The sequence below is a fragment of the Oncorhynchus nerka genome, linkage group LG8 (genome assembly GCF_034236695.1).
Source record: "Oncorhynchus nerka isolate Pitt River linkage group LG8, Oner_Uvic_2.0, whole genome shotgun sequence".
Classification (NCBI taxonomy): domain Eukaryota; kingdom Metazoa; phylum Chordata; class Actinopteri; order Salmoniformes; family Salmonidae; genus Oncorhynchus; species Oncorhynchus nerka.
The window spans coordinates 53,847,731-53,860,254 of NC_088403.1; the positions used below are offsets into that span (position 1 = coordinate 53,847,731).

The 12,524-nt window shown below is 40.6% G+C and overlaps 1 protein-coding gene across 3 annotated transcripts; it reads left to right on the forward strand.

Annotated features, from left to right (window-relative positions):
• The first annotated feature begins 106 nt into the window (after nucleotides 1-106).
• Nucleotides 107-11,569, forward strand: LOC115133562 (palmitoyltransferase ZDHHC21-like). Of its 3 annotated transcripts, none has more exons than XM_029666940.2 (8): nucleotides 107-159; nucleotides 749-949; nucleotides 1,041-1,139; nucleotides 1,641-1,752; nucleotides 2,120-2,258; nucleotides 2,960-3,076; nucleotides 4,402-4,445; nucleotides 4,718-11,569. In XM_029666940.2, the coding sequence occupies exons 2-8, from the start codon at nucleotides 796-798 to the stop codon at nucleotides 4,860-4,862; spliced, it is 810 nt and encodes a 269-aa protein (XP_029522800.1). In that variant the 5' UTR covers nucleotides 107-159; nucleotides 749-795; the 3' UTR covers nucleotides 4,863-11,569. The 3 variants fall into 3 exon arrangements, with proteins under 3 accessions (XP_029522800.1, XP_029522799.1, XP_029522801.1); XM_029666939.2 differs by having other exon boundaries at nucleotides 108-210; XM_029666941.2 differs by having other exon boundaries at nucleotides 108-210; nucleotides 785-949.
• Nucleotides 11,570-12,524: the final 955 nt, after the last annotated feature.

Consider the following 12,524-nt stretch of genomic DNA (forward strand, 5'->3'; position numbering starts at 1 on the left):
GGCAAAAAAGAAATCACCCAAAAAGTTCGAACGCAAATCCAATAGGTGGCAGCAGAACTCCTATTTTTGACGGCATATCATTCATCACAGTGTTGCTGCACCTCCACGGAAGTAGCCACTAAAGAACTGAACTGTTGTGCTCATGGAAAAAGAGCGACTGTAAGTGGGTATCCCTCTGAAGTTTAGAAATACACATCCCCAGTTTGATAGGTAGGTGGAGTAACTAAAGTAATGTGATATCTATATTTTGAGCGGTTTATGCTATGCTAACTAGTTATCACCAGGTCTGACGTTAGTTATTTACAAATCAAGTTAAATTTCTAGAAAACCAAGCCCAGCTAGTTAGCTAGCTAACGCGTTAGCTACCTGTCTGAGTAGCTAGCTAAGGTACAGTAGATAGGCCAACATGTTTAATGTTTCTACATTCTAGTATCTACCTGTCTGCTTGACATGATATACTTTTAGAAAATATGTAGCTAGTTACTAAAGTGTCAGTATGTAAGGTACAATCAGAATGTTTAACTTGTGTAGTTGTGGGTGTTTGTATCTAATGAGACGTGTTGTGGGGGGGTGTACCCTACCATAATAACTCCTGTACACACCTCAGATAAAAGTCAGAAAAAGTGTATGAGAAAGTGAGAGAATTGCCTGTAAACTCAATGGTTATTGAGAACAGCCTTAACAGGTGCAACCTAACCTATTGATTAACTCTGATCATAAGCTCTAATTTAGCTATCTTTTCTTCCAGGGAGGTTATGACACATTGTCCATCTGTGTCCCAAAGTGACAGGAGCCATGAAGCTTCGGCTGCACTTTGTGATGGACCCCATGGGCTGGTTCTGCACCAGTATGGTTTTCGCCATCTGGCTCTACAACTCCTTCTTCGTCCCCAAGTTGGTGCTACTGCCCCATTTCTATGAGGGGAATATCCCTTGGGCCTTGGTTGTCAGTGAGTATTAATCCCACAGACCAGGTGTTTAGTTAGGTCTGCTTCATCAATGACTTTGTCTGCTGTAGTCATCCTGTACCTCTCCTCCTAGGTTACTACTTTGCATCAGCCCTCTGTATGGGTGCACTTTTTAGAGCTTCTACAGCCGATCCTGGCCGACTCCCACCCGACCCCCAAATCCCTCACTCAGGTAATTTGACATTCCACAGCCTCTGTCACAAATACTGATATATAATATAAACTGAGTGTACAAAACATTGGGGACACCTTCTCTGTCCATGACACATGGCCAGGTGAAAGTGATGATCCCTCATTGATGTCCTCCTCAATCAGTGTAGATGAAGGGGAGAAGACAGGTTAAAGAAGGATTTTAAAGGCTTGAGGCAATTGAGACATGGATTGTGTGTGTGCCATTGAAAGGGTGAATTGGCAAGGCAAATGATTGTGTCTTTGAATGGGGTATGGTAGTAGGTGCAATAACTTTATGTTTTAGGACTGCAAAGCTGCTGGGTTTCCTGTGTGTATCAAGAATGGCCCACCACCCAAAGGACATCTGGGGACGGGGGGTGTAACTCAATATTAGGAAGGCGTCCTTACTGTTTTGTATACTCGGGAAAAGGTCCACTGATATGAGGTTTGTTGCCTGGGTCATGGCAAAATTATAGATTTTGACATGGTTACTTTGTTTCAGAGCGAGAGCAGTGGGAAATGTGTACCAAGTGCAACACGAGGAGACCAAAAAGGTCCCACCACTGCAGTCGTTGTGGCCATTGTGTACGTAGAATGGACCACCACTGTCCATGGTAAGGCTTCAGAAACTTCTATCACTCCCATAGGACATTCAGCTAAACAAGACAGCTCGTTCTGGGTGGGACATTTAGAATTTTCTGTTGCATTTAAAGAGATGGCGGGGATATTGTCAGGGTGTCTTTCACTGAACCGGCCAAGAGAGGGGGACAACTGCACAGTAGTTAGCGCTACACCTCTTCTCTAGCAGCACCCCCAGGATTGCCACATATTTTAAAAATTGATAGACAGTTAATTGAATGGTTTAGGCCTACATATCTGTTTATCTTCTTGGGAAAATGTGTTTGATATTTGCCTAGCTTGTAACCTAGGCATTTGAGCAGTCCTGTAAAATGTATTTTTCTCCCTCTTGTCTCCTGGCAGGATCAATAATTGTGTAGGGGAGGACAACCACTGGCTCTTCTTGCAGCTCTGTTTTTACACACAGGTCCTCAGTTTGTTCACCCTGGCTCTAGACTTCTGCCAGTACTATTACTTCCAGCCTTTGACCACATTGGACCAGGTAAAGTCAAGAATGAAAAGTGAGCGCTTTAACGCTAAACTAGAAAGAACATTACGTGACAGCTTGGTTTCATGATTATTATTTTTTTTGTAATAGCAATCACAAGGAAGAATTTCATCATCAACGATTTGGATGACTTTCTAATTCAATTCAAGATTTTCCATATTTCCTTGGAAAGTGTGTAATCAAGCTCTTACAGATAACTGCCTGCCAGACCCCTAAAACCACTCTCCCTTCTATGCCTTGATGATGAACATTTTAATAGAGATGTACATGTACACATTTGCAGCTAAAAGCTGAATTGCAGCATACACAGGCCTACGTAGGCAAATAAATAATATGTAGGCAAATAAATAAAACATATTTACTGGTATTTCAGATTTCATAAAACCTTTTTCACAGTTAAGCAGCATTGAGCAGTCTCACAAAGTAGGACAGGCAGGGCTGTAGTAATATGTGTCAGTGAGAGTAGGGAAGGTCCCGTTTGACTGGATCGGGTAGATATGCAACAGAAATGGCCTTTTGCAAGCTTCTGAGCAAAGAATGTGCAGAGATGAGACTCCAAGGTTTGTAAGCCCATGTCTTTACATGCAGAGTAGGAGGTGTAGATAGGCAGTATGCTGAATGTGTGAAAGGAATATTGGAGTATGTACATGGTGCTGTGAAGTTGACTTTGGCTTCTTCTGGTTGTACTCTCACAGGAGGCATTCATGGCACGTCATGAGCTCGCCCTGATACGAGTGTCTGCGATCATGGGTCTGGTGATGATCGGAGGCATGAGCAGCCTCTTCTATACTCAGATGGCTGGCATCCTGACAGTGAGTCAAATCTCTCTCCTGTTTATTTGGATCTCCATTAGCTTTTGCAGAAGCAGCAGCTACTCTTCCTACTGTCTCTTGTTAGAGATTGTGGTCAGAAAATTGTAGTCAAGTAATTATCAACGTATTTGTTATGTATCAAAGTAGCATGTTATGCACTGTTTACACTGCCAATTTCATGCAACCTAGTTCTTTTCTAATTCCGATGTATGCCAATCTGCCTCAATTCCATTCCCTGGGTATGCTACTCAATCCAGATTCTTAGCTATTGTTACTGGAGTAGTGGGAATATTAGGATGTGTTTGTGAACTTTACCGTGTCCTTGACTGTCATGACTCTTTACCAGATGAGCCCTCACCTTTAACCTCTGTGAGTGGATTGACAGGATGTAATGCACCAGCACCAAGGTGTAATAGACTTAAACAGCTTACATGTGAGCCCAGCTGCGTAAAACCGTCTTATCTGGATTGCTAAGTCTTTATTTCTATTACTGTCCCTCTGGGTAAACGTGGGTCCTTCTCGTAGCCACACAGACTTTTTCTACTTGATGACATTAAGGGATTGGGGCCTGGAAGGCCTAGTTAGTTTCGTACTTGTCTTGTTGCACAGACCCATGAACAAGCTTAGTAACAGATTTGGTGATTGGCCAAATCCCTACACGTCCAGGTCTCAATGTATGGGTGCATGCCACCAGAAGCCATAGGTTATTTTCAGACAACAAATCCTAGGGTAAGGAAGGGAATTGCAGGATGTTGATCAGTTGTTTGTTGTTCACATAGAAAAACAACCTTTCAGGAATATGTTAAGATGATAACAGCATGTTAACAATTGACAATAACTATGGATAGTCATGTGCTAGTTAGGCTATTTTCTTGTTGATTAAACACGTAGAAATATCCTTTTCAGAAAACAACTTAATTTGGAAACCTGGGCCTCACAGCACGGGTGGGCGGGTGCATTAATGTCTCCTAATTAGCATGTGGTGTGTTATCCGTTTGGTGTCGCGCTTTGTGTGTAAGGAGTCCATTTGAGGAGATTTACCTGGCTAATTAGTACACATGCAAATATATATTCCAGGACAGTCTGTGATCATGCAAACTACATTTTAGTAATTTAGCGGACACTCTTATCCAGAGCAACTTACAGGAGCAATTAGTGTTAAGTTCCTTGTTCAAGGGCACATCGGCAGATTTTTCACCTAGTCGGCTCTGGGATTTGAATCAGCAACCTTTTGGTCACTGGCCCAACGCTCTTAGCCACCCTACTCAAGGATGTGAAATCTATCAATGTTTAAACTATGTTCCTCTTGTGTTACCGCCTAACAGGACACCACCACCATTGAGAAAATGTCTCACTTCTCAAATGAAATGTAAGTAGCATAGGTTTGTTCCTTTGTGCTGCCTTTGATACAAGGGACAAGAAAATAATTTGCCGGGCTCTGTGGACAGCCTCTTCAGGTTCCGATTTTACTTATCTGATTGGACACAATTTGTCCAGCTAGTTGACAAGTCATTGCAGTACCATTAAGTTGAATTTGGTGTTCCACAAGATTCAGTGTTGGTACCTCTGTTTTTCCATTTTGGGCCCATTCAGACTTGAGATCTGTGCGCACGCTTGTGCACATTATTTTCTCTTTCACAGAGTCCGGTCTGGTGGTGGGTCAAAGAAATCCTGGCAGCGGACTCTGGCCGAGGTGTTTGGCACTACCTGGAAAATCCTGTGGTTCGTCCCGTTGAGGAGCAGGCAACCACTGACCTTTCCCCACCACTTCCGCAGTCACGTGTAGATAAGTGGAGCTCTGTCCCACTTCAGTCCAGACGGCAGGCTGCCATCTCCGACAGAGAATACACTATGCACACTCAGCGCCCCCCACCTGCCTTCACCTCCCTGTTTTGTGCCACCTAAACTGATTAGTAGTATTGGTTGGCCAGTGCATACCTTTTCGTCTTTTCCTATAGGAATCACATTGAAAGTGCTTGAACTGAGTCACAAGCTCCTCGACAGTCGAAAGACATTTGACCAAATGCAACCTAATGCCCTCCCTTATATACTTACTAGGGGCTCCATTGTGCTCTGTTGTCACATTGAGGGAACCACTTTAAGGGGACATTTCTTTTTAAAGGGAACTTTGACAGAAGGGAAATCAATAAGAACTACAAGTTGATTGTAGGGCCATGTAGACCTTCAAACGACACTAAATGCTAACTCTAACTCAATAGCCAATAGACAGCCAATTGAAAAATATTTATAATTTGTGTCGCCTTCTTGGGACTCATGGTCCATTCATGTGTCATAAATCAACAGTGTTTCTGCTGTTGTCTGGTGGGCTGTGGCCTGTTGTTTTCAAGATAACAAAATGAAATTTTTAGTCCGTCTCCCAAGTGGTTTGTATACTTGCCTTTTTACAGAAGGCTATACAAGTAATTATTTAGGTTAGAAGTTGATATCAAGTGGTGGACATATTGGTTTGTGGATTGCTATAAGAAAGAGTATTTCCATGATTGAGCTGCATTCCATAATGATATTGTAAAAGAGTTCCTTTGTTTGACTTTTTTACCCATATTTTTTAAAGAATGTGTTATGATGCTCCTACCAAAAACAAATGCCACTAGTAACACCTGATTTGAACAATGTTATAATGCCTAGTACAGAAGGCAAACTTAAAGTTGCCATGAAACTCATTATGTGTCGCATCTTTGATAATTGCTCCATAACCCTTTTTATGAAGGGTTTGAAGGAGAATTTACTCACCTGGCTAAATAAAGTTATAATATGGTTCTACTATTAATATATTATGCACTGAAACACAAGTTTTAGTGTACCACAGATCAGGGTTGCAACTTCCACTGGGGACGGGGACGGGGGGGACATATCACCCCCCCGACACATTCTGAAGTTGCATTTTTGCCCCCCCCCCCCCATTTTATAATTGGAATGTGATACAAAACGAGGGAAAGGTGGGTTTTAGGACCGTGCGATGCCTCCGAGCGGTCGGGTTGGTTGTTTGGAGTGTTTATCAGACTTGATTAAAAAATATATATATAATAATAATAATAATGTCCCCCCCACTTCTAAAACCCAACGTTGTGCCCATGCCACAGATATATGGTAGAGACCGGCAATGAAGGAGACCTTTGCTTGCAACATGACTGTCTGTCATGTATCATTTTGCCATAAACTAGCCTGATAATATCTATAATGTCAGCCTTATGACCGTGTAACGCTGGCCTTATGACTGTTACGCAGGCCTTATGATAGTATTATGCAGGCCTTATGACAGGGTTCAAGTAAAGCGTTACCCAAATATCTTACTGTCAAAGTTGGTAGTTGACTTTCTTAGCCGTCGCAACTCAGTTGCACTGTTTGTTTCTGTAGTTCAGTTGGTAGAGCATGGCACTTGCAATGCCAGGATAGTGGGTACAATTCCCGGGACACCCTTACGTAAAATGTATGCACACATAGTCGCTTTGGATTAGGTGTCTGCTAAATGGTGTATATTTTATTTATTATATTGTACAAATAAATAGAAAAGTACAAATGTGTGCACTATTCACATACTGTAACTTACAAAATCGATTGATAGATAGCTAATTACGTATCGAGCTACAGGGCTTTAACAACCAACCATGACGTATTTTGCATCAACAGTGGTAACCGTGTCTTTATCTCCCACTTTCATTACCATCAATTAGACAAACATCACAGTCTTTGTTCATCCATTTTAAAAACATTTTTGCTTGTTGCTTTTTCAAACCTCCACACTGCCTAAAGCCAAATGATTTAACCTTACCAATGACCACAGACTAAGACTAAAAATGTCACAATGAACCGTATCGACATTAATTTCAGGGTATAGCAAATAGTTGTATTTCTGTTTATTTGCTGTTGTACACTTTGTTGTAACATTGTTCTTAAATCCTCCTCCTACTACTAAATATGCACTGATATACTGTACCTCTGTGTATTTCTTTGTACACATTCCACTTCATTTTTTTACTCAAGTTTTATTTTGTTTTTATGTACATGTTTTAATGACTGTTGAGTCGATTACTTTTGATCATTTGAATGTATGATACTAACTTTGAGTTTTCTGTACCTAGTGTGACTTAATTAACCCAGTCTCGAGAACCCAGCAAAAATGTGATTTAAATGTATCTGCATGTACAGCCCTTATGTTATCAGGGCTACAAGTAGAACACAAAACAATTTGACATAAATAGTTGCATTCATGAGTTTTATTGACAATTGTCAAAAACCAACAAAAAAAGTCAGCCAAAGCAAAAAGCTGATAAAAATGAATTCATATGAACGCTGTTAAGTGCAGAAATTGTTTACCCACTGGGAAATTAATATCCAACTCGTCAGTGACAACTCTTTGGAGTTTGATAGCAACTATGAGCTTGTTACAGTAGTATAGACACTATGTCCTGGTATTTCCTATGATCTTCTATGTAGAAGAACCCCTTAGCTTCTAACGACTTGTGTAGCATGTGGGCAACTCGGAGCAAAATAATTTACACATGCGTGTTCGTAAACGTTTTGGCTTTTCATAGGCAGCTTTCAATAGTTTTTATAGCTCAAACCATTTGGACTCATTTTTGCATAAAGAACCGGTCCGAGCCCCCTCGGGATCCGCCCTTGTCTCACAACACAGCTCTAGTCAGCCCCTGTTAATCACACAGACTAATGGGATCTACGGATGCAGAAGAAATGGATTAAACCAATGGTGAACCCCAGAAGTCTGTAGCTCAAACACACTATGTTTAAAAGGGTCTAGAAGTCCGAAACGCCCCAGCGTTATGGTGGGACTCATTAGGTTAACGGAGTCTCAGAACACTGTTTATGTTAGTATCTTATTGTTTTCATGTTAATTGTGAGTACAGCTGCTGTCAATTGTCTATCATATTTGTAATTTCCTTGATTGTTCGTAAATGGTAGTGGACACTGAATACTTTATTTTTATAACAATATTGTCTTTAAGTTTAATTTCCTGGTTGGTATTGTGTTGATTTGTATGTTGATTTGTATGATTTGTATACTTCATACTTTCTTCATCATATAGGATGCATCATATATAGTATAAGGGGAATGTTAATGTTGCATTAATGCAAAGTACATGTTTTTTGTTTACACTTGAAGTATCCGTCAATGCATCGCACATCACCAGTAGGAGTTCTACCAACAACTGTCTTGAACCATAGATGTATTTAAAAAAAAAATTTGTTAACACTACATCAACCATTGCTTACAGAATCACCAACCTACTTTGGCGTCTAACAAGGACCTTTTGTGATGATCTGTATCCTCACTATGTCCCTCAGGGCTCAGTGCCGAGTCCCCTGCTGTTCACCATGTACAGTGCCTTCAGAAAGTATCACACCCCTCGACTTTTTCCACATTTTGTTGTAGGATTAAAATGTATTTAATTGTCTTTTTTTTGTCAACGATCTACACAAAATACTCTGTCAAAGTGGGGGAGAAATTATACCATTTGTTAAAAATAAAAATATATATAAAATAGAAAATAATAATAAAACCGTAATATTTTGCTTAGATAAGTATTCAACCCCCTGAGTCAATACATGTTAGAATCACCTTTGGCAGTGGTTACAGCTTGTGAGTCTTTCTGAGTAAGTCTCTTAGAGCTTTCCACACCTTGATTCTGCAACATTTGCCCATTTGATTATTTTCTGAATTCTTTAAGCTCTGTCAAATTAGTTATTGATCATTGCTTGACAACCATTTTCAGTTCTTGCCATAGATTTTCATGCAGATTTAAGTCAAAACTGTAACTCAGCCACTCGGGAACATTCACTGTTTTCTTGGTAAGCAACTCCAGAGTAGATTTGGGCTTGTGTTTTAGATTATTGTCCTGCAAAAAGGTGAATTCATCTCCCAGTGTCTGGTGGAAAGCAGACTGAACCAGGTTTTCCTCTAGGATTTTGCCTGTGCTTAGCTCCATCCCATTTATTTTTTATATTTAAAACTCCCCAGTCCTTAACCATTACAAGCATACCCATAACATGATGCAGTCACCTTTATGCTTGAACATATGGATACTGGTTCTCAGTAATGCGTTGTATGTTTGGGGCAAATCCAATAACACTTTGTATTCAGGACAAAAAGTGAATTGCTTTGCCAAATGTTTTGCACTGTTACTTTAGTGCCTTGTTAAAACATGATGCATGTTTTGGAATGTTTTATTCTGTACGGGCTTCCTTCTTTTCACTCTGTCAATTAGGTTAATATTGTGACGTAACTACAATGTTGTTGATCTCATTTTTCTCCCATTTTTCTCCCATAATCATTTCTTGGTGAAATCCCTGAGCGGTTTCCTTCATCTCCGGCAACTGAGTTAGGAAGGACACCTGTATCTTTGTAGTGACTGGGTGTATTGATACACCATCCAAAGTGTAATTAATAACTTCATCATGCTCAATGTCTGTATAATTCTATATTTTTTTTACCCATCTACCAAGACGTGCCCTTTGTGAGGCATTGGAAAACCTCCCTGGTCTTTGTGGTTTAATCTGTGTTTGAAATGTACTTGCTCGTCTAAGGGAATTTACAGATAGGACCTTACAGATAATTATATGTGTGGGCTGCAGAGATGAGGTAGTCAATGGAAGAAAAAAAAACATTTTTACTCCTGAATGTATGTAGGCTTGCCATAACAAAGGGGTTGAATACTTATTGACTGAAGACATTTCAGCTTTTTATTTTTAATTAATTTGTAAACATTTCAAGAAACAGAATTCCACTTTGACATTATGGGGTGTAGTGTGTAGGCCAGTGACACGAAATCTAAATGTAATCCATTTTAAAACCAGCCTGTAACAGAACAAAATGTGGGAAAAGTAGGGGTGTGAATACTTTCTGAATTCACTGTAGGGGCCAATTCTGACCCAACCCTCCCCCTAACTTAATCACTTGTGATGGTGTGTTGTCTTCTAGCACTATGTCATGTAATGTACCAGTGCAGCTGTAATCATTGGCCTTCCTACTACTGCACTCCATTATGTGCCTTGATGTTGGGATTTTGCACTTTTTTATTTTAAGTAAGGAAATTGGCATTAACATTTGCCATTGACATGGATCTACTTACAATGTTTTATTTGATTTTGTTTAACCTTTATTAGAATCAACTTTGAATAACTTGCTCTAGATAAGAGTACCTCTGGCTTAATGACTAAAATGTAGGACAAACTAGGAAGGAGAGTCCATGTTAAGTGTGTTGTAGTTTTAAATCTAATTTAATTGGCCGAGATGAGTCACGCAGGTTCAAAGATAAACGTTCTTATGTTCTTCTTGCTCTTATATTTAAAAAGAAAGCTGTAATCTCTCACGGTTAGAGATTTCAGCTTGAAGGACCAAAGTTGTGCCGACTCGTACGTTTTGCTATTTGATTCTCATTCTCATTTTCTTTCTCGGTGTAATTAGGGAGAATGCATGTGTTGTGCATATAGCATTTATATATTCCTAACTGTTGGGTAATGAATTGGACTCTAACCGGACATCAAAACATAGACTTGGGGATGGATTAGAATTTATAGAGTCTTGAAGCTTAATAAGCTTTTTTCCCCAGGAGATTGCAATAAGACAGTTAAATTCAATTCCATCTCAATTACTCTACTCAATGCTGATGTCTCCATACGCAACATAATATATATCTACATATATTTAAAGGAAATGTCTCTAAGATGTTGAGGGGCCCCCATTACAGTTTATTGCACTCATAATACATTTACTGAACAAAACTTTAAATGCAACAATTTCAACGATTTTACTGAATTACAGTTCATATAAGGAAATCAGTCAATTGAAGTTAATTAATTAGGCCCTAATCTATGGATTTCACATGACTGGGCCGGGGCGCAGCCAAGGGTAAGCCTGGGAGGGTATAGGGCCACCCACTTGGGAGCCAGGCCCAACCAATCAGAATTAGTTTCCCCCACAAAAGGGCTTTATTACAGACAGAAATACTCCTCAGTTTCATCAGCTGTCCAGTTGACTGGTCTCAGACAATCCCGCAGGTGAATAAGCCGGATGTGGAGATACAGGGCTCGCGGCTCGCGTGGTTACACATGATCTGCGGTTGTGAGGCCGGTTGGACGTACTGCCAAATTCTTTAGAGAAATTAACATTCAGTTCTTTGGCAACAGCTCTGGTGGACATTCCCGCAGTCAGCATACCAATTGCACGCTCCCTGAAAACTTGAGACATCTGTGGCTTTGTGTTTTGTGACAAAACTGCACATTTTAGAGTGGCCTTTTATTATCACAACATTTAAAAAAAATATATATATATTGTTCAGTTCATATATCTTTTGGGAACATGTAAGGAGAGAAATAATGTGAAGTTAATGTACAAATGTTGAATATTAATTTATCTGGGTTATAATATATACATTTTATTTGACCATATGTTTTAATCATGGGGAATATAAATGCTGCCAAGAGTTATCTTGTATTAAATAAATGGTGTAACAAAGTCCTGAAATGGGTTTTATTGTTGTTTCTGACGTGATCATTTCTGTACAGCAGGGGTGGTCGACTGCTCCTCCTGGAGAGCTACTGGGTGTGCAGGCTTTCACTCCAACCCTGCTAAAACACACCTGGTTCTACTAATCACTTACCCAATCAGGTGTTGGAATAGGGTTGGAGCAAAAGCCTGCACACCCAGAAACTTTGAGGAAGGATAAACTTAACAGACCTCTCGTCTTTGTCACACAATGTGTTTCCAATCTCTGCTGGCGATAATGCCCTCTCCCTGCCATTAACCCCTATACGTTCAGTAAAACAGGCTGGCCATTAACCCCTGTACATTCAGTAGAACAGGCTGGCCATTAACCCCTGTATATTCAGTAGAACAGGCTGGCCATTAACCCCTGTACGTTCAGTAGAACAGGCTGGCCATTAACCCTTGTACGTTCAGTAGAACAGGCTGGCCATTAACCCTTGTACGTTCAGAGGAACAGGCTGGCCATTAACCCCTGTACGTTCAGAACAGGCTGGCCATTAACCCCTGTACATTCAGTAAAACAGGCTGGCAATTAACCCCTGTACATTCAGTAGAACAGGCTGGCCATTAACCCCTGTATGTTCAGTAGAACAGGCTGGCCACTAACCCCTGTATGTTCAGTAGAACAGGCTGGCCAATAACCCCTGTATGTTCAGTAGAACAGGCTGGCCATTAACCCCTGTATGTTCAGTAGAACAGGCTGGCCAATAACCCCTGTTCGTTCAGGAGAACAGGCTGGCCAATAACCCCTGTTCGTTCAGGAGAACAGGCTGGCCATTAACCCCTGTATGTTCAGTAGAACATGCTGGCCAATAACCCCTGTTCGTTCAGGAGAACAGGCTGGCCATTAACCCCTGTACAGTCAGTAGAACAGGCTGGCCATTAACCCCTGTACATTCAGTAGAACAGGCTGGCCATTAACCCCTGT

Excerpts from the sequence above, each read along its gene's own strand:
- LOC115133562 (XM_029666940.2), top strand. The coding sequence starts at position 796 with ATGAAGCTTCGGCTGCACTTTGTGATGGACCCCATGGGCTGGTTCTGC. Across the intron at positions 2,259-2,959 it reads CTTTGACCACATTGGACCAG|GAGGCATTCATGGCACGTCA; the intron begins GTAAAGTCAAGA and ends GTACTCTCACAG. Across the intron at positions 4,446-4,717 it reads TCTCACTTCTCAAATGAAAT|AGTCCGGTCTGGTGGTGGGT; the intron begins GTAAGTAGCATA and ends TCTCTTTCACAG.